The sequence below is a fragment of the Oryctolagus cuniculus genome, chromosome 7, assembly GCF_964237555.1.
Source record: "Oryctolagus cuniculus chromosome 7, mOryCun1.1, whole genome shotgun sequence".
NCBI classification, from domain to species: Eukaryota; Metazoa; Chordata; class Mammalia; order Lagomorpha; family Leporidae; genus Oryctolagus; species Oryctolagus cuniculus.
In genome coordinates, this window is record NC_091438.1 from 162746477 (window position 1) to 162763220 (window position 16744).

Sequence of the window (16744 nt, forward strand, 5' to 3'; positions counted from 1 at the left end):
GGCCTGGGGGTCACTCACGGAGGCGGCTCAAGGGCCCCTCGCGGCTCTGCTGCAGGCTTTCCTGCAGGGGGCGGGCTGGGCGGACTGTGGCTCCATCTAAGGCACACAGGGCCGGGTCAGACCGATGCTGACCCCAGAGGCCGCCCCTGCCCCCCGCGGCTGAGGTGAGGACGCAAGGCTTTGGCCAGGTGTGCTGGGCCAGCGCCAGGCTCCGTCCATTCCTTTCACCACCTCCCCCTGTGTCCTGTGGCTTCGCCTGACTGCTGGCCAGAGCTGAGGCGGGGCTGTGGGGGGCCGGGCCCAGTGGCCTCGGCCCCTCCCCACAGTCCCCCTTTTGCAGTGCCCGGGCTCTGGCGGGGGCTCCAGCCGGCTGCCAGACAGTGCCGAGGCCCAGGCCTCCTGCGGTGACAGCAGCAGGACCTCCGCCTGGAGACCACCCCAGGACAGGCCGGGAGCAGATGGGGCAGGCCCTAGGCCCAGAAGTGAGCAGACAGAGGGGTGGGCCTGGGAGTGAGCAGACGGGGTGGGCCCAGGAGTGAGCAGACAGACGGGGTGGGCCCGCTGCCCTCTGGGAGGCAGACTACAGCTTCCTGTGCTCCCTGCCTGGCCTGGCTGAGCCCCTGCGCTGACTGGACTGCTGGACCCGGTGCGTGCTGCAGTCCAGGGCACCGGGGCTCCCCGCCTGGGGCAGCGCTGCCCCCGTGTCACCTGCCCTCCGCCCTGGGGCGGGGCCTCTTTCCTGAGGGTGTTCGCCACATGGCCCTGCAGACTGAGTCAGCAGAGGGGTCCTGTGGGTGGCCAGGGAGGTGGGACAGCGGCCCCGGGTGCCTGGCGTGGCCCCAGGGCAGAGCAGGTCCAGCCACATCTGGCCAGATCTCAGGCCTGCCCGTGTCTCCACCAGGGGGTCCTGCGGGGCTGCCAGGGAGGAGCCGTCCCCTCGCCACGGGCGGCCGGCCGAGCAGCGGGAGGCCGTCACCCGCTGTCCACTCAGCACTTGGTTAATGATTGCTCCGTGTGCAGGCCCTCCCCCACAGGGAACGCAGGGACGAGCCAGCTCCTCCCTGGGGTCCTGCTGGTGCCCAGTGCTGGGCCCGCCCGTGAGGAGGGCAGCCCGGGAAGGGTGGGGGTGGGAGGGAGGCTGGGAGGAGGGTCGGGGTCCCTTCCACGTCCTGCACAGGAAGCATCTTCGAGTCCGGGGCAGGGAGGGGGCCACACAGCTCTGCAGAGGGCCCGTGGGGAGGACCCCTCCTGGGGGCTGGGGTGGGGGCGGCGCTCAGGGAGTCTGCCTAGGAGCCCCCCATCTGGAGTAGCCCCAGCTGGAGGCCAGCGCCCGGCGTGGCTGGGGCTCGGGCCAGGGCAGGCCCGGTGCTCCGCCACAGGTGCTAGAGGCTGTGTGGGAGTGCACGGGTGCGTCAGGCCTCACGGGGGTCTCACGCGGTGTCCTCCTGTGCCCCGGGGCTCTGTGCGTGGGCGGTCGTGTGTGGAGGGCAGCGGGGGGCTCCGCCCCGCGCCCACCTCCCAGCCAGCCCTGAGTGTGGGTGACAGGCGGTGTTTATTTGCACTTGTGCACGTAGTAGCCAGTGACGTAGCCCAGGATGAAGACGACCCAGAAGAGGGCCACTCCGCCCAGCACCTTCACGGCCACCCCCAGCTTGCCCGTGCACAGCTTCCGGGAGGTCCTAGGGCGAGAAGCAGCGGGCGGTGAGCCCCAGGCCAGGAGCACAGGAGGGCCCCCCGACGTGTGGGGCCTGGGACTGGCGCTGGAAGGGAAAGGAGCAGGTGGCCCCCGGGGCAGACGGCCAGTCGGTCAGGGGGGCCCGGGCCCCTCACCTGTCACAACACGAGGCCTCCTCCGTGCCGGACGTGGCCGCCATGCTGACTTCGTCCCGGCTGCTGTCCTCCCACCTGCTGTAGTGGACGCCACTCTCCTGGGGCTGCATGCTGCGGGGCCGGGGCAGGCGACCAGGCTCACTTCTCCGTCCAGCACTGCCCCATGCGGGGTGCTGGCCGAGGCACCGTCTGGGTTGGGCGTAGGGGACGGGACACTCAGTGGGCCGGCTCCCCTCCCGGCACCATCTCACCGGACTGGACAGGTGACCGGGCCGCAGAGCGGTTAAGGAGCTTGCAAGGGTGACACTGGGAGGGGAATTCCAACCCCGGGGGCCCAGAGGCCCGCGCCCCAACCTCAGGAATGTGCGAGCCTCAGAACGGCCCCCCGGGGCCCCCAGACACACGGTTATCAGGGGCGGCCAGCACAGCCCGTGCCACTCTGGGAGAGGACGGGTGCACCTGATAACCGTCTTCCTCCACAGCCCGGCCAGACAGGCGGCTGCTGGCCCGAGAGGCTGGCGAGAGAAGGGATGGGGCAGGGCGGTGGCTGGCACGGCCGGGGGGGGGGGGGCTGCTCAGTCCTGGGCAGCCGCAGCAGCTGTGCCCTGGCCTGCCCCCCATGCAGCCCCGCCCCTACACCGCCTCTGAGTGCGCTGGGAGGTCCAGGCCGCGCAGAGGTGAGGAGGTGGGGGACAGATGGGTGCCAGGAGCAGGAGGGTCCCGGCCATCTCTCCTAGCACTGACCGCGTGGTGCCTGGCACCCTGACTGCAGGCAGGGCGTGGCTTGGGACAGCCCTTGCCACTGCCGGCTGCCCCCAGTCCATGCTGGACACTGGACCTCGGCACCTCCTTAGCCCTCCACCCTCCTGAGCTGACAGAAGGCAGGGGCACCAGACTCCCAGAGCTCTCCCAGGCTGTAGAACGGGACGAGGTGGGCCCCCCATGCCCCTGCCCAGCTGTGGGGGTCCTTGGGCAGGCAGCCTCAGGCCCCCAGCAGCAGGAAATGCTGACCGGCTTCCCGGTGGTCCTGTGCGCAGGACCCAAGAGCCACGCCAGATGGGGAGGGGGCAGGCGCTCCTGGAGGGCCGTTTCTGCTCCCCCAGACCCCTGGAGGGGGCTGCCCAAGGCCCGCCCCTCCCCACGGTGGGCAGGAGCCCAGCCTTGCTCTAGACTGGCCCCAGGGGACATCCCGCTTTCTCATGTCACCCAGTGGCAGGCAGCGGGCTGGGGTGCACGGTGGGGGGGGCGCTGGGGGCGCCCCAGCAGCAAAGCACAGCGACAGGGCCACTGACCGCCTCCCCGGGCACAAGGGCCACTCCTGAAGGAGCACAGGTGCAGCCGTCACCCCAGGGCACCGTCACGCTGGGGGGCGGGGGGGGGACAGCGGGGGGCAGGGGCAGGGGCAGGGGGCCGGGGGGGCGGGGGCACGCTGAGAACTCGGGGTCCTCCATCTCCCGGTCCCAGGGTTCCTGCTCTCGCAGGACATTCACTGCCTCGACTCCACTGGAGCTGGTGGGACCCCGGCCCCCACAGGGCTGAGCCTCCATGTCCACGGCGACTTCCGCCCACGCCTGGGGCCGCGGGGCACTCAGGCCTGGGAGAGCGGGATTCTGGGATCTGCTAACTGGGCTGGAACGAGTGGCCCGCGGGTCATCCTGGCTGGACACAGCAGTGGCCTGTCCGGTGCCCTGGCCTCCTGGGTGTGCTGGCACAAGCGGCTCCGCCCCCCCCAAAGCTCCTGGAGGACCCCGCACTTACAGGGAGGGTCCCGGTGGCGCTGACGCCTCCGGAGCAGGTCAGGGCCTGGCCAGCGGGGTCTCAGGGCCTGGCCAGCGGGGTCTCAGGCGCGGCAGATGCTTCCAGCCTTGAGAAACGGAACGAAAACGGAGAGGAACGGCCCAGCCCGGGCCGGGAAGAGCAGGGCCCAAGGGGCGTCCTCGGGCGGCCGCTGGGGGCTGAGCGGGCATATCCGGGCTGGCAACCACCCCACGGCCCCGGGGACGCCCAGCAGCTCTGCCCACCTCTGCCTGCAGCCGCACAGGGAAGCTGCGGCCCCGTCCCACTCCTCACCTGTGCCCCGGAGCCCGGCCGCTGCGCGCGGAGCAGACGCGTCTCCAGGTCTGGGGGCGGGGCGGGGCCGGGGCGGGAGTCCGGGTGGGCGGGGCCTGGAGCAGGGGTGGCAGCGGGAATGAGGAGGGCGTGGCCTAAGGCAGGCGGGAACGGAGCTGGGGTGGGCGAGGCGGAGCCAGAACCGAGTCGGGGGCAGGGGCGGGGACTTGGGGGCGGGGCCTCGCGGGGGCGGGGCAGGCCGGGGTCGGAAGCGCTGGGGCTCGGGTCTGCAAAGAGCCGGGGTCCCCGAGTCTTGAAAGCGCCGCGGGACCGCCCAAACTCACAGGGGGTTGCCGGAGGCCCTTGGCGCCGTCCCCTTCCGGCCGGCCGGGCGTGCCCGCCCTCCCCATCGTGTCCCCGGGGCCGCCGCAGCCGGGCGGGCACCGCTGGGGAGAGGCCCGCGGTCGCGACGCGGCCGGGGCGGGCGGCCCGGGTCTGCGCGAGGGTCGCACGTCGCCGCGCCGGCGCGAGGTGGAGGAGACGCGGTGGTCTCTGCCCTCCCGGGCTGTCCGGTCCGCTCGGAGGAGCGATGACCCGCCCACGGCCCCTGCCCACCCGCTGCCGGCCTCGGGGTCCCGTCGAGGGGTCCCAGACTTGAAGGGGCGCGGCCACCGGGAGCAGGCGGCGGCGTGGGGCTGGGCCGAGGCCTCCTGGGGCCGGGGCGGTGGGGGGGGGGCCTCTGCTCAGTGTGGGGTCTCCCGGGGAAGGAGCTGGGGCCGCCGGCGGAGTGAGTTCTGGAGCCGAGGGTCCCAGGAAGGAAGCAGGAGGCTGCGGCCAAGAGCAGGTTTAATTCCGGCGCGCGGGGCTCCGGCCGGGGCCGCCTGGGCGCGGCCTCTACTTGGCCGTGGTCTTCCTGGACTTGATGGGCAGCGCGGCCTCCGACTGCTGCAGCGGCGGCACCTTGACGCCCTTCTGCTTGAGCTGCGTGTGGAAGTCGCTCCTCTCCGTGATGATCCTCTAGACGAGACGCAGCCTGGAGGGGCCCGGCCGGGAGGGGGTCCCCGGCCTGGAGGGGGGGTCCCCAGCCTGGAGGGGTCCGGCCTGGAGGGGGCCAGCCTGAGGGGGTCCCCAGCCTGGAGGGGCCCGGCCTGAGGGGGTCCCCAGCCTGGAGGGGGGGTCCCCAGCCTGGAGGGGGCCCGGCCTGGAGGGGGCCCAGTGGAGGGGGCCTGGCCTGGAGGGGGTCCCCAGCCTGGAGGGGGCCCAGTGGAGGGAGCCCGGCCTGGAGGGGGCCCAGTGGAGGGGGCCCCAGCTGCCTCCCCGCGCTCCCCGGAGAGGCCTGCGGAAGGGTGGGGTGCTGGTGGCACGTGCAGCCGGCTCTGTGGCACTCAGGCTCTGCCAGCAAAGCCCAGGCCAACAGGGAGGCATGTAGAGGAGACCCTGTGTCTCCCTCAGCCTGGGCCCCTGGGGGGCACGTGATCAGCCCCTCATGCCCCCCCCCAGCTTCTCCCCAGGCGGCACAGCACGCGCCCCACAGCACGCCCTACTCCCCTCCTCTTTTCTCCCCTACATGCCCCCCTTCCTCCAAAAAGCAGGAACAAAGCCACAGGCCCCGCCCCCTGAGTATCTCTGCCCCGCCCCCAGGCTGCAAAGTCCCAGGCACCTGCTGGGGTCAAAGGGCAGCCCTGTTGCAGGAGGCCAGGCCTGCGAGAAGCTGGGTCCCCTGCCCTCCCCGTTACACCTGCGGCTTGGGGGAGTGCGGAGCCCCCCGGGTGCCGACTGTGCCTGCGAGAACCCCAACCGTGCATACTTTCTGCCCCGGGGCCCTGCTGCTCCCGGCCTGTGCCTGGGGCGCCTGGTGGCTGAGGCTGGGAGGGAGGGTCTGCCGGCCCAGTCCCTGGGGTCGCTGTGCGCGGGTGGGCGGCACAGCCAGGCTGAGCAGGCTTCCCTCTGCCCCCGCGGCAGGTCCCGGCCCTGGCCCAGAAGCCCCAGACGGACCTGCAGGGCTTCCAGGATGTCACCGTCGGTGATCTCGGTGGACAGGGACTTGAACCCGGTGACGCTGAAGGTGGCCTGGAGGATCTTATTCCTCAGCCTCTCGAGCTGCGAGCGGAGGGAACAGAGCGCCCGGCTTAGGGGCAGGGCCTGGCGAGCCGGCTGCGCCGCACCAGGCACCAAAGGCCCAGCCGCACCAGCCACACCGCGCCCGGCTTCAGGGGCAGGAACCTGGGGTGGGCTGAGCTGGGGGCACCAGGTCAGAACCCACACCCAGGCGGCCTTCGCCGAACCCCAAATCTCTCCCCTAGCACTTTGGAGAAGTAAAACCCGCACAGTCCAAAAGCCCCTCGTGACCCCTGGCCGCCCCCTCCCCACTCAGATCAGGCCCCGGGGGAGGTCCCTGCAGCTCCCGTGCCCCACCCCCACCCCCGGGGGGTTCACAGGTCCTTCCTCCACTTCCCAGGGACCACGGTGTGCTGGGGACATAGGCAGCTGGCCTTTAGGGTCTTGGGGGTTTTGGTGCCAGGGCCCAGGCCACCCCCGGAGGTGAGCAGAAACAGCCACCGCCGCCGTTGGGACCACAGAACCCTCAGCCGGGAACAAGCTGAGGCTGTGCCTCCGCCAGCCGGGCACTGTCGCTGGCACGGGTGCCCGACTGAAGCCCAGCTCTGCAGGAACAACCGGGTCGCGGTGACATCTGAGCCAGCCCGAGGGCGGCGACCCCGGGCTCTCCCGGGCGGGGGCAGTGCTGGGATTCCCCCCCACCCCACCCCGCCTCTGCTTCTGCTTGGGTTCCAGGTCCAGGCCAGCTCGCTGCCGCCTTCCCTTTGGGCGCCCAGGGCCCTCAGAGGCAGATGCGTGGCTCCTCCCCGCCCCGTGCCTGCCCTCACGTCCACCGTCCACCGTGGCGCTGAGCAGGGCCTGAGTTGAGCCGGCGGGGCCCAGAGCCGGTCTGGGGTCCCGGGGCCTGCTGAGCCCTCCTGCCTCAGTGCCCTGTGCGCACAGCTGCCTGGGCCGGCGCCATGCGGGGGCCGCGGGCGGGGGCTCGGCCTACCCTGGCCTGGGTGCTCTCGAGGGCCACGCGGGCCTGCTGCTCCGCCTGCCGGGTCACCTCGTTCCTGCCCTGCAGGTCCTCCCACAGCTGCTTCTGCCTGTGCAGGTGGTTCTGGCCCAGGTCCACCTGCGCCTGCAGCTCGCCGACCTTGGCCTCCAGCTCTGCGATGAGGAGGCCCCGCCGGGCGAGCTCGCTGTCCAGCTCCGACACTTGCTGGGGGTGCCAGGGAGGGCAGAGCGAGCCCATCTCGTCCCGCCCACCTCCAGGCAGCTCCCGCTGGCTTCCTGCGGCCCGGCCGCCCCCACAGCCCCACACCATGGAGGCATCGGGGCTGGCGGCAAGGGCGGGACTGTCCCGGAGGTCACCTGTCGGAGCAGGAGGTTGTCCCTCTCGGTGAGCCCCATCAGCTCCAGGTGTTTCTTGTCCTCGCGGAGGCTGGAGAACTGTGAGACAGGAGCGAGCGGTCAGCTCCCGGGCCGCCCTGGACGCAGCACAGATGGGGCGGCGTCTGACTCCGCCCCGCCCCGCCCTCCCCACGGCGCGGGGGAGCAGACGGTCGTGTGGCCTCTGACGTGGCAGAGCTGCAGGACCAGGACCTGGGTGGGCCCCCGGAAGACGCTGTCCGGAGCCCATCTACGGGGAGGCTGAGGAGGGAGGGAGGCGGCCCGACCTCGAGCCGCTGGGTCCCTGCCCGCTCTCCACCCTGGCAGACCCTGCAGAGGCCCCAGGCCCAGGAGGCCACATGTGGCTGCTGAGCGTGGAGAGCGGGCCTGCTGCCCGCATCTGTCCCCTGCAATACCAGCGCTGTGTCTGTCACCTCCCAGGCAGGAAATCCTGCCGGTGTCCTGGATTTCGGGGAATCCAATCAAACCAAGAGGAAAGCCCTCAACTTATGGCTCTAGAGGGGCCGGCACTGGGGTGCTCTGCTGGTTCCGCCCGGTCCTGGATGGGGCTCCTGGCTTCCGCCTGGCCCAGCCCTGGCCATTGCAGCCATCTGGGGAGTGAGCCAGCAGATGCAAGATCTCGCTCTGTCTCTCTCCCTCTCTCTGTAACTCTGGCCTTCAGAATAAATAAATAAATCTTGGAAAGCCACAACTCTGTGTAACGAATGTTAGTGTCGCTTCTCAGAGCGTTGGCTTCAGTTACAGGCGTGTGGCTCCGTGTCCTAGCGAGACGCGCACCGATCCCGCGGATGCGATGCAGCAACGCTGGGAGGGGCGTGGAGGGGAGGGAAGAGGGAAGATGCGGAAAAATCTAGAATGGTGTTCTGAGCACGCCACTTCCGGATATGGAGAGAGAGCCCTGAAGAACCTTCTAGAAGAACTGAGAGCAGTGGCCGTGGGGGAGGAGCAGCGGAAGGGAGGGGTCACGATAGACAGGCATTGGGGGGGATCCGACTCTTCAGACGATTAGGAAAGCGACTTTGAAACAACTACAGATGCTTAGCAGAACAAAGCAAGCAGGCGCCGTGGGTTAGCAGCACCGTGGGTCAGCAGCGCCGTGAGTTAGCAGCACCGTGGGTCAGCAGCACCGTGGGTCAGCAGCACCGTGGGTCAGCAGCGCCGTGGGTCAGCGGCACCGTGGGTCAGCAGCACCGTGGGTCAGCGGCGCCGTGGGTTAGCGGCGCCGTGGGTCAGCAGCACCGTGGGTCAGCGGCGCCGTGGGTTAGCAGTGCCGTGGGTCAGCAGCGCCGTGGGTCAGCAGCCCCCCCCCCCCCGAGCACGCAGGGGGCCAGGGGCCGCCCAGGGACAAACGTTCTGGCAGGAGGCGGTGCAGAGCTGTGGCCGGGCTCGTGGGGCTCAGCCTCCCGGCAGCCGGGTGGGCCCCTGGGCCAGCCGCCTCGCACCCCGAGCTCAGAGCGTCCCTCGGGCGGTGCCTCCCCGAGCCGCGGCGGCCGGTGGTTCGTGTGCGCGCAGCCACCTTGGCGGACATGGCTTGCAGCTGCTGGCGTCGTTCCCGGAGCTCCTTCTGCAGCGCCTCGTTCTCCATGTGCGTCTTTCGCATCCGGGACTCCTGGAAATCCATCTGGCGCTGCAGACACGTGATGGCTCCTGGTGCGCAGAGGGGTGGGGCGTGGGCCGCGCGGAGCGGGCAGAGCCCCGCCCGCCCGCCCGCCCGCCGCGTGCACGGCGCTACCTGTGGCCAGGGAGTGCTTGCTCCTGGTGAGCTCCAGCTCGCGCTGGAACTCCAGGATAGCCAGCTCGTACTCCTCCAGCTGGGCCATGAGCTCCTCCTCGAAGGTGTCGGTCAGGGAGTACGCCTGGTACCTGAAGACGTCCTCCTCCTCCTCCGTCAGCTCCCTCTCCTCCTCCTCCACCTCCTCCTCCTCCTCCCCCTCTTCCTCCTCCTCCTCCTCCTCTCCCTCGCGGGCCTTCTCCTGCGCAGCCCCCTGCTGGCCCGCCTGGTCCCTGTGTCTCCTGAGCTCCGCCGGCTCAGGCCCCGGCTCCGGGACTTCCTCCTCCTTGACGCCCTCCAGTCCCGGCTCCTGGGCGGCCGGCGGCGCTGAGCTCTCCTCCTGCGTCTGGGAGAAGGGGTGGGGGGGAGGTGAGCGCCCCAGGCGGTGGGGCTCTTGCACGGGGGCGTGGGGACCTCGTTCAGGGCTGCTATGGGTGCACAGGGAGAGGGGTGCACCTGCCGGCAGCCTGGTCCAGGCTTCAGGGGCTCCCAGCCTTGTGCCTCCTGGGTGAGGAGACTAGAACGGACCTGGGGCCTCCCAGCCCACCTCCACCGCACCCCCCCCCCCCCCCCGCTGCTGCCCTGGAGTGTGGCGGAGGGCCCGCCCCGGCCAGGGCTGCGTGTAGCATCCGCACCAACCGGGACAGCCCTGGGGGATCCGCGGCCAGCGGCCTGGGGGGCCCCCGGCAGGGCCAGACCTCAGTGCGCGGCTGCGGCTCCTCCTCGTCCCTGTCCAGGGCCTTGAGGATGCTCAGCCTGCCCAGCTTCAGCGTGGCTTCCGAGGGCCGCCCCTGCAAAGGCCCTGGCGTGAACACAGCGCCCGCCCCGGAAGGGGGCAGGCGGCGTCCCCACGCCCAAGCGGGTGACCGGAAGTGGGTGCCGCGTCGTGGAGCAGCTCTGTGGGGGAGGGGCCTTGCGGGCTGAGCACGCCCATCCAGAAGGACGAGGGCCGGGTTCAGGCTGGCACGCGTTGTGCGTCGTTGCCGGCCCTGGCCCAGCACGCGCCCCGGCGCCCTCAAGGCGTTCGGCACAGCCCGAGCCTGGCTCTGACCCTCCCCCACCTGCCCCCGGCATGAGCTTGGCCGTGTCCAATCAAGGATGGGAATGCTGGGAAGACCAGGTGAGCAGCCCAGGCCAGGAACCAGGAGAGGGCAGGGGCAGACCGTGTCCCCACCAGGATGCCGAGGCCAAGCCTGGGAGTCGGGGGAGGGACTGGCCGCCCGGTCAGGGTGACCCGAGCCCCGCTGCCCAGGAGGCCCACGCCAGCCTCCCGTCCTCCACACTTTGAGGGGAGCAGGGCCCCAGGTCCCAGGGAGGAGCCGAAGGTGGGAAGCGCGTGCCTTGCCTGGTGGGGCAGCGGGGGAGGGGGGACGGCAAATGCCCAGGCGTCCAGCTCGTGGCTCCGCCCCCCCTCACGCTCCCGCCCACCTCTGTCACCCAAACCCCGAGGCCCCGGGGTGGGGTGGCCCTGGGGCCGTGCCCGGGGCGCGGTGGAAGTGGTGCCCGCAGCCCTGCCCGCCCGGGCCGGCTCACCCTCCTGGGAGGGGACGGGGCCGCCTCGGGGCCCCTGCTCCGGAGCAGCCCCTTCAGCTGCCTCCTCAGGGCCTCCTTCTCCTCCTGCAGCGCCAGGAGCTCCTCCTCCTTCTTCCGGACCTGGGTCTCCAGCCTGGAGAGGCGCTGGATCTCGGCTTCCAGCCGGCGCAGGCGGCGGTCCTGGCAGGAAACGGAGCAGCCGTGGGCTGGACGGCCACACCACCTCCAGACACGCCCCAGAGCAGGGGGGCGGGTCTGCTGCCCTGGGCCCTGCATGGGGGTGTGTGTGGTCTCAGTGTGTCCCCCTCCCCGGGGGGGGGTCCATGTGCTGCAAGTGTGGTCCCCGGTGTGGCCCTTTAAGGGGAGGGGCTAGTGAGAGGTGGTGCAGTCTCCGGGGATTGATGGGGTTCCCTGAGGTTTTTTTCTCACGGGAACAATGTCCTGCACTCTCTGGCTTCCCGTCGTGACCCCGTGACCTGGCCGTCACCCCCTGGCACCTGCTCATCCCAGGCCGGCTGCTGTGTGACACAGCCAGGGCCCCGCCAGAGGCCAAACCGATCGAAGGGGCTGCCCAGGGTGGACTCTCAGCTCCAAAGCCGGGAGCCTGATGAACCTCTCCTCCTCTTCTTCTTTTTTAAAGATTTATTTATTTATTTGAAAGAGTTACACAGAGGGAGAAGGAGAGGCAGAGAGAGAGAGAGAGAGAGAGAGGTCTTCCATCCGCTGGTTCACTCCCCAATTGGCCACAACAGCCAGAGCTGGGCTGATCTGAAGCCGGGAGCTGGGAGCTTCCTCCAGGTCTCCCACGTGGGTGCAGGGGCCCAAGGACTTGGGCCATTTTCTACTGCTTTCCCAGGCCACAGCAGAGAGCTGGATCAGAAGAGGAGCAGCCGGGACTCGAACCAGTGCCCATAGGGTATGCTGGCACTGCAGGCGGCGGCTTTGCCCGCTACGCCACAGGGCCGGCCCCCGAACCTTTCCTCTTTACCTAGCCCCAGCCTCAGGCACGTCGGTGCAGCCCCGGAGAGCAGGTTAGAATGGAGCCCGACACAGAGGCGGAGTCTCCACTGCCATGACGAGGGGGACACGGGCCTCGGCCATCGCAGGGATTCAGGGAAAGAACAGCAGGTGAAACCCGAAGGGGGGAGCGAGCGGCCGCAGGGAAAGGGAGAGACAGCCTCCGCCACTGGCTCTCCCCCCCCCCCCCCGCCCAGGCTGAAGCCACAGCCAGAGCTCCACCGGGGTCTCCCCTGGGGGCCGCGACCCAAGCACTTGGGCCGTCACCTGCGGCCTCCCACGCGTGTTAGAGGGAGCTGGTCAGAGCAGAGTGGCAGGGCTTGGGCTGGGCGCTCCCAGCCCAGGCAGTGGCGTAACCGCCTGCGTCACACGGCGGCCCTGCGTGTGCCATTCCTACCACTGTCCTCGACCTCTGAGGCTCAGCGGCGCAGGGAGAAGCCGTGACAGGAATCACATCTCAGTGCCTGGCCGCGAGGCGGGAAGGAGCCGCGGGTCTCCTGCCGAGCTGCCCAGAGCGGCCTGCATCCCCAGGGGCTCGGAGGAGAGAACGGAGACCCCAGTGACGCCCGGAGCTCCTGGTGGCGGCCGCGCCGGCAGCCCCTCCCCCTGCGGCTCCCCTCCCCCGCTGTTTGGCTTACTGACAACCTTGCGATCCTTTTAACACACGCGGGGCTGCTTCTAAAAGTTTGCAGAAAATGGCATGAAAAGGTAAGTTGATTTGGGGGCAAAACGATGTGGAATCCATGCATAGAAGGGGTCTTCAAAATGCTCATGGAGAACACATACTACGAAGAAGCTGCACGTGGATTTTTAAAAATAGCACCGACATGAACGCGTGTGCTCACTCCATTCTCCACGGCCTCTCTGAAGCGCCCGGGCACCTGCAGACCACTGTGTCTCAAGTCACCCTCAGAGGTGGCGTCACGTGGCGGGAGGCAACTGTGGGGTCCACACTGACACGCCGTGCTGGCGTCCCAGACCGGAGCACCGGCTCGGGTCCCGGCTGCTCTGCTTCCAGTCCAGCTCTCTGCAAATGCAGCTGGGAGGGAGCAGAAGTTGGCCCAGGAGTTGGGTCCCTGCACCCACAGGAGAGAACCAGATGGGGTTCCTGGCTGCTGGCTTTGGCCTTGGCCCAGCCACCGCTGCAGCAGCCATTTGGGAAGTGCACCAGCAGGTGGGAGATTCCCTCTCTCTCTCTCTCTCTCTCTCTGCTTCTCATATAAAAATACATGTCTTAAAAAAAAATAAGGAGAGAGAGAGAGGCAGAGGCAGAGAGAGAATCTTGTACCCACTGATTCACTCCCCAAATGGCCTCAATGGCCAGGGCTGAGCCAAACTGAGGCCAGGAGCCAGGCGCTTCCTCCGGGTCTCCCACATGGGTGCAGGGGCCCGGGCACTTGAGCCGTCCTCCTCTGCTTTCCCAGGCACATTAGCAGGGAGCTGGACAGGAAGTGGAACAGCGTTCCAGGGAGAAGAGCGCCCTCCTGTTACGCCGGCCCTTCTGAGCGGCGCAAGCACCAGAATCGGACGAGGGATGCGAGAGGGGAAACACGGCCCAGACTCCCTGGCAAGAGCGCCCGGGGATCGACCCGTGTGTGGCCCGGGGCTCGGAGCCGATGGTCTCCCCGATCAAACACAGGGGGAGCTTCTGGGTCAGGGGAGGTCACACGTGCCGGCGTGTTCCGGCCAGCTTCAGCCGCCACGGGGGCCATGTGGGCCACGTGTGAGGGTCCAGAGGGCCTCTGCTGTGCGGGTGGGGCGTCTGGGGCCACGGCTGATCCGACACTGAACCAGAGCCTCCAGGGCGGGGCGTGGAGTGAGGGCGCGCGGGGCGGGCACCTTCTCCAGGATGACCGAGATGTACCAGGGCACCCTCCTGGGCTGGGGGCTCTGGGCTGCCTGCAGGCTGCTGCTGCTGGGACTCCGGGTCTGGGATTCCTTGCACCTCCACAAGTAACTCAGCTCACAGAGGCTCTTGCTGGACGGCAGGGGGCGGCCTGGGGGGGAAGCAGACGGGGGCTGCGGCCAGGATCCGCCCTGGGTGCCCACGGCGACGCCCCCCCCCAGGACTGCCCAGCAGCCCCGTCTGCCCACCCGACTCGTGTCTGTCTGTCTCCCGATTCTCGCCACCCTCACTATCGCCCGAACGTCCAGCCCCAGTGGCGAAGGCGCACTCTGCGGGTTGGACGGAAGTCACGACCAGCGACCTGGGCCGAGCCCACCCTGGGGGTCTTCCCTCCAAGGGCGTGTCGGCTACAAGCTGTGCTGGCACCTAACGCACCCTGCAAAGCCCCGGGGGACCAGGGCGGCCAGCTTCCTCCTGGCCGGGACGTTCCCCCAGCCCTGGTCGCCCTGGACCAGGCTCACTCCCCCAGGCTCCCCCACAGGACGCCGGCAGCACGGACCCCCTTCACGTCCCAGCTCCTGGCTTCAGCCTGGCCCAGCCCTGGCCATTGCGGCCATCTGGGGAGTGAACCATCGGATAGAAGATCTCTGTCTCTCTCTCTCTGTAACTCTGCCTTTCAAATAAATAAACAATTCAGAGAGAAAGAGAGAGGGAGAGAGAGAGAAGTGGAGGCAGCGTCCTGCCATGTGTGGCGAATCCCAGGAGGGAGGCACCTGGCTGGAAGCCGGCCCCAGGTCCGTCCTCTGCTGCCCCCGGCACCCGGGCCCCGCCCCCCCCCCCGGGCCTCAGCACCCCCTCCCCCCACTGAGGCCGAATCCCCACCTTCCGGAGCCCCAGGGGAGCCGGTGGCTCCAGGCTCTGGGTCCCCTTGCAAAGGAGGGGCATCCAGCTGTGTGTCCATCTTCGTGGAAGTGGGGGTGCAGTGGCTGCCTGTGTCTGCAGGGAGGCGTCCCCGGCCCCACTGTGAGGGGCACAGCGGCCGAGCGGGCGACAAAATCCTCGCCGCGCTTTCGCCAGAGAGAGGAACTCAGCAGCCACTCAGTGAAGGCAGGGCCCGCCCCGCAGACGCGCCCCCAGGGGAGCAGGCCTGGTGCCCAGGACCCCATGGGCCCTGGTCCTCCCTCACCGTCCACACTCATGTCCAGGACGCGTCCTCCCAGGAGCGGGTCCTCCGTCCTCCGGGCCTCCGGGCCGATGCACTCCTCCCTGGGGAGGGCCAGCATGGTGGCAGAATCTGCAGGCGCAGAGGCACAAGCGGTGACGGCCAGGCTCTCCCATCCCGAGGTCTCCAGGCCCGAGGCTGTCAGCCGTATCGTTTGTAAACACCAGGCGGGAGCCACGGCAGATTTCTCCACCACACGTGGACTTGAACAACGGGTGCATCAGAGCAAGGCCTCAGGGGTCCCAGAGCAGCCCCTGGAGTGCCTGAGCCCCTGCAGGGTGGGGCTCTCCTCAGTACACGCACCCTCGGAAGTCCTGCAGAGGCTCCAGCCCAGCCCCGGGGCAGGCCCCGTCCCCCCTCCCCCAGTAATCACCGACTAGAAGAGGCGGCGGTGACGGTGACCACCCCCGCACCAGGTGGTCTTGCTGGCGTCCCCTCCCCTGAGCTCGCACTCCGAGCAGGTGTTGGGGGCAGCGGCTGAGGCCCGCGCAGGCTGGCACGAGCCAGGAGGCAGGCGGCTTGCACCGCTGGCCCTGGGCCGTGGCTCTCACCGAGCTGGGACGTGGACGTGGCTCTGGTGTGGAACTGCGGGCAGCCAGGCCGCAGGCTCAGCTCCATCCCCTGCTCCTCAGGGGCGGGCGTGAGGCTGGTGGGGCTCTCCAGGTCCAGTTTACTCTGCAGAGTGGGCGCCGTGAGACCGTCCTGGAGAGACGAGCCCCAGGTGCCGCCGCCTGCCCCAGCTGCAAGGGCCCCGCCGTGGTGCACAGCCGCCCTCCCCGCTCCCTCCCCCGGGCAGCCCGGCGGGCACCGCTGCTGTCAGCCAAAGTCCATCTCAGATGCTACGGAGCCCAGGCGGCCGGCTCGGCTCCTAGGCTCAGGCAGGGACAGTGAACCCTCCCGCAGGCCCTTCTGGGTTCTTTCCCCTCTCCCCTCCGCTGCCCTCCTGGGCACCGTGGGCCTGAGCACGCACCCCGGCCTTGGCCATCCAGGGCAAGGGAGCCTCAGTGTGCAGGGGGAAGCAGTCCAAGGCAACTGCCTCCCAGGGAAAGAGGAGGAAGCCAGGGCTGGCAGGGAACGGCCCCCATCAGCACGCAGACCCTTGGCCGCCTGAACCCTGGGAAACACCTGCCTGTGACAGGTGCACGTGGGCCCTGCAAGCAGGAGGGGCCAGTCACTGACCACGCCCTCCTATGAGCCCCTGCCAGCCCGCACCCCCCACACACCATCTTCCAGGGGTGGCTGGGGACGACCTCGGGCAGCCTGAGGTGGCGCTGGGCTCGGCACAGTCTCTCCTCCAGGTTCCGGCTGTCCCGGCCGGCCATGGTCTGGAGAGCCATCAGGCCCTTGACCATCGGCTTGGACTCCCAGCTCTGCCTCTTGGACGAGCTGGTTTTTCTAGGTAACATCAGGAAGGCGGGACAAAGAGCGGAATGGCAGCCGGAACCAAGACGCTCCAGCCGCTCCTGGGGCCCTCTCCTCGGCGTGGCACACTGCACGGACCGCAGAGGCCCCTCGTTCCAGGGCATCCTGGGAGTCGGTGTGGCATCACAGACGTTGCCACAGAAACGGGCAGGTCACACCCCTCTCCGCTTTCTGCGAGCAAGACGAGGAGACTGTCCCCCAAAACGGCAGCTGCCACAGGGCGGGGAGCGGCCAAGGCCACCTGCCCGTCCTCCTGTCCCCTTCTTCCCCCGCCTTTGTCATCCACACTCCTCATTACTCGCCATCTGACCTGCGTCGGCGGCTTTGCTACAAACATCTTAGTGTCCTTGATTGAAACTCACACTCAGAAGCGTCCCTTTCTCTGACTGGGGGCTGGTGTTGTGGGGCAGTGGGTTAAGACACGGCCTGTGTCCCAGCTGCTCCTCTTCCGATCCAGTTCCCTGCTAGGCCTTGGAAAGCAGTGGAAGATGGCCAAGTCCCTGTGCCCCTGCACTCATGGTCGGAGTTCGAGGTTCCTGGTTTGGCCTGGCCCAGCCCCAGCTATTGAGGTCATTTGGGGAGTGAACCAGCGGATGGAAGA

General features: G+C 69.3%; 2 protein-coding genes across 7 annotated transcripts; both read right to left on the reverse strand.

The window, feature by feature from the left end:
* Nucleotides 1-1533: 1533 nt before the first annotated feature.
* Nucleotides 1534-3924, reverse strand: SMIM1 (small integral membrane protein 1 (Vel blood group)). Of its 2 annotated transcripts, XM_051828338.1 has the most exons (4): nucleotides 3901-3924; nucleotides 3589-3694; nucleotides 1831-1941; nucleotides 1534-1679 (listed from the first exon to the last, which is right to left on the reverse strand). In XM_051828338.1, exons 3-4 carry the CDS (start codon nucleotides 1938-1940, stop codon nucleotides 1553-1555), a joined length of 237 nt encoding a protein of 78 aa, XP_051684298.1. In that variant the 5' UTR covers nucleotide 1941; nucleotides 3589-3694; nucleotides 3901-3924; the 3' UTR covers nucleotides 1534-1552. The 2 variants fall into 2 exon arrangements, with proteins under 2 accessions (XP_051684298.1, XP_051684297.1); XM_051828337.1 differs by lacking the exon at nucleotides 3901-3924 and having other exon boundaries at nucleotides 1831-2019.
* Nucleotides 3925-4148: 224 nt separating this feature from the next.
* Nucleotides 4149-16253, reverse strand: CCDC27 (coiled-coil domain containing 27). Of its 5 annotated transcripts, none has more exons than XM_070077064.1 (13): nucleotides 15945-16253; nucleotides 15273-15423; nucleotides 14686-14793; nucleotides 14382-14495; nucleotides 13493-13650; nucleotides 10637-10816; nucleotides 9802-9894; nucleotides 9065-9449; nucleotides 8849-8979; nucleotides 7294-7371; nucleotides 6929-7141; nucleotides 5875-5979; nucleotides 4149-4912 (listed from the first exon to the last, which is right to left on the reverse strand). In XM_070077064.1, exons 1-13 carry the CDS (start codon nucleotides 16245-16247, stop codon nucleotides 4220-4222), a joined length of 2712 nt encoding a protein of 903 aa, XP_069933165.1. In that variant the 5' UTR covers nucleotides 16248-16253; the 3' UTR covers nucleotides 4149-4219. The 5 variants fall into 5 exon arrangements, with proteins under 5 accessions (XP_069933165.1, XP_069933167.1, XP_069933168.1 ...); XM_070077066.1 differs by having other exon boundaries at nucleotides 4630-4896; XM_070077067.1 differs by lacking the exon at nucleotides 6929-7141 and having other exon boundaries at nucleotides 4630-4896.
* Nucleotides 16254-16744: the final 491 nt, after the last annotated feature.

Excerpts from the sequence above, each read along its gene's own strand:
- SMIM1 (XM_051828338.1), bottom strand. The coding sequence starts at position 1,940 with ATGCAGCCCCAGGAGAGTGGCGTCCACTACAGCAGGTGGGAGGACAGC. Across the intron at positions 1,680-1,830 it reads GAGGCCTCGTGTTGTGACAG|GACCTCCCGGAAGCTGTGCA; the intron begins GTGAGGGGCCCG and ends TTCTCGCCCTAG.
- CCDC27 (XM_070077064.1), bottom strand. The coding sequence starts at position 16,247 with ATGCCCTGGAACGAGGGGCCTCTGCGGTCCGTGCAGTGTGCCACGCCG. Across the intron at positions 10,817-13,492 it reads TCTCGGTCATCCTGGAGAAG|GACCGCCGCCTGCGCCGGCT; the intron begins GTGCCCGCCCCG and ends GTTTCCTGCCAG. Across the intron at positions 5,980-6,928 it reads TCGAGAGCACCCAGGCCAGG|CTCGAGAGGCTGAGGAATAA; the intron begins GTAGGCCGAGCC and ends CTCCGCTCGCAG.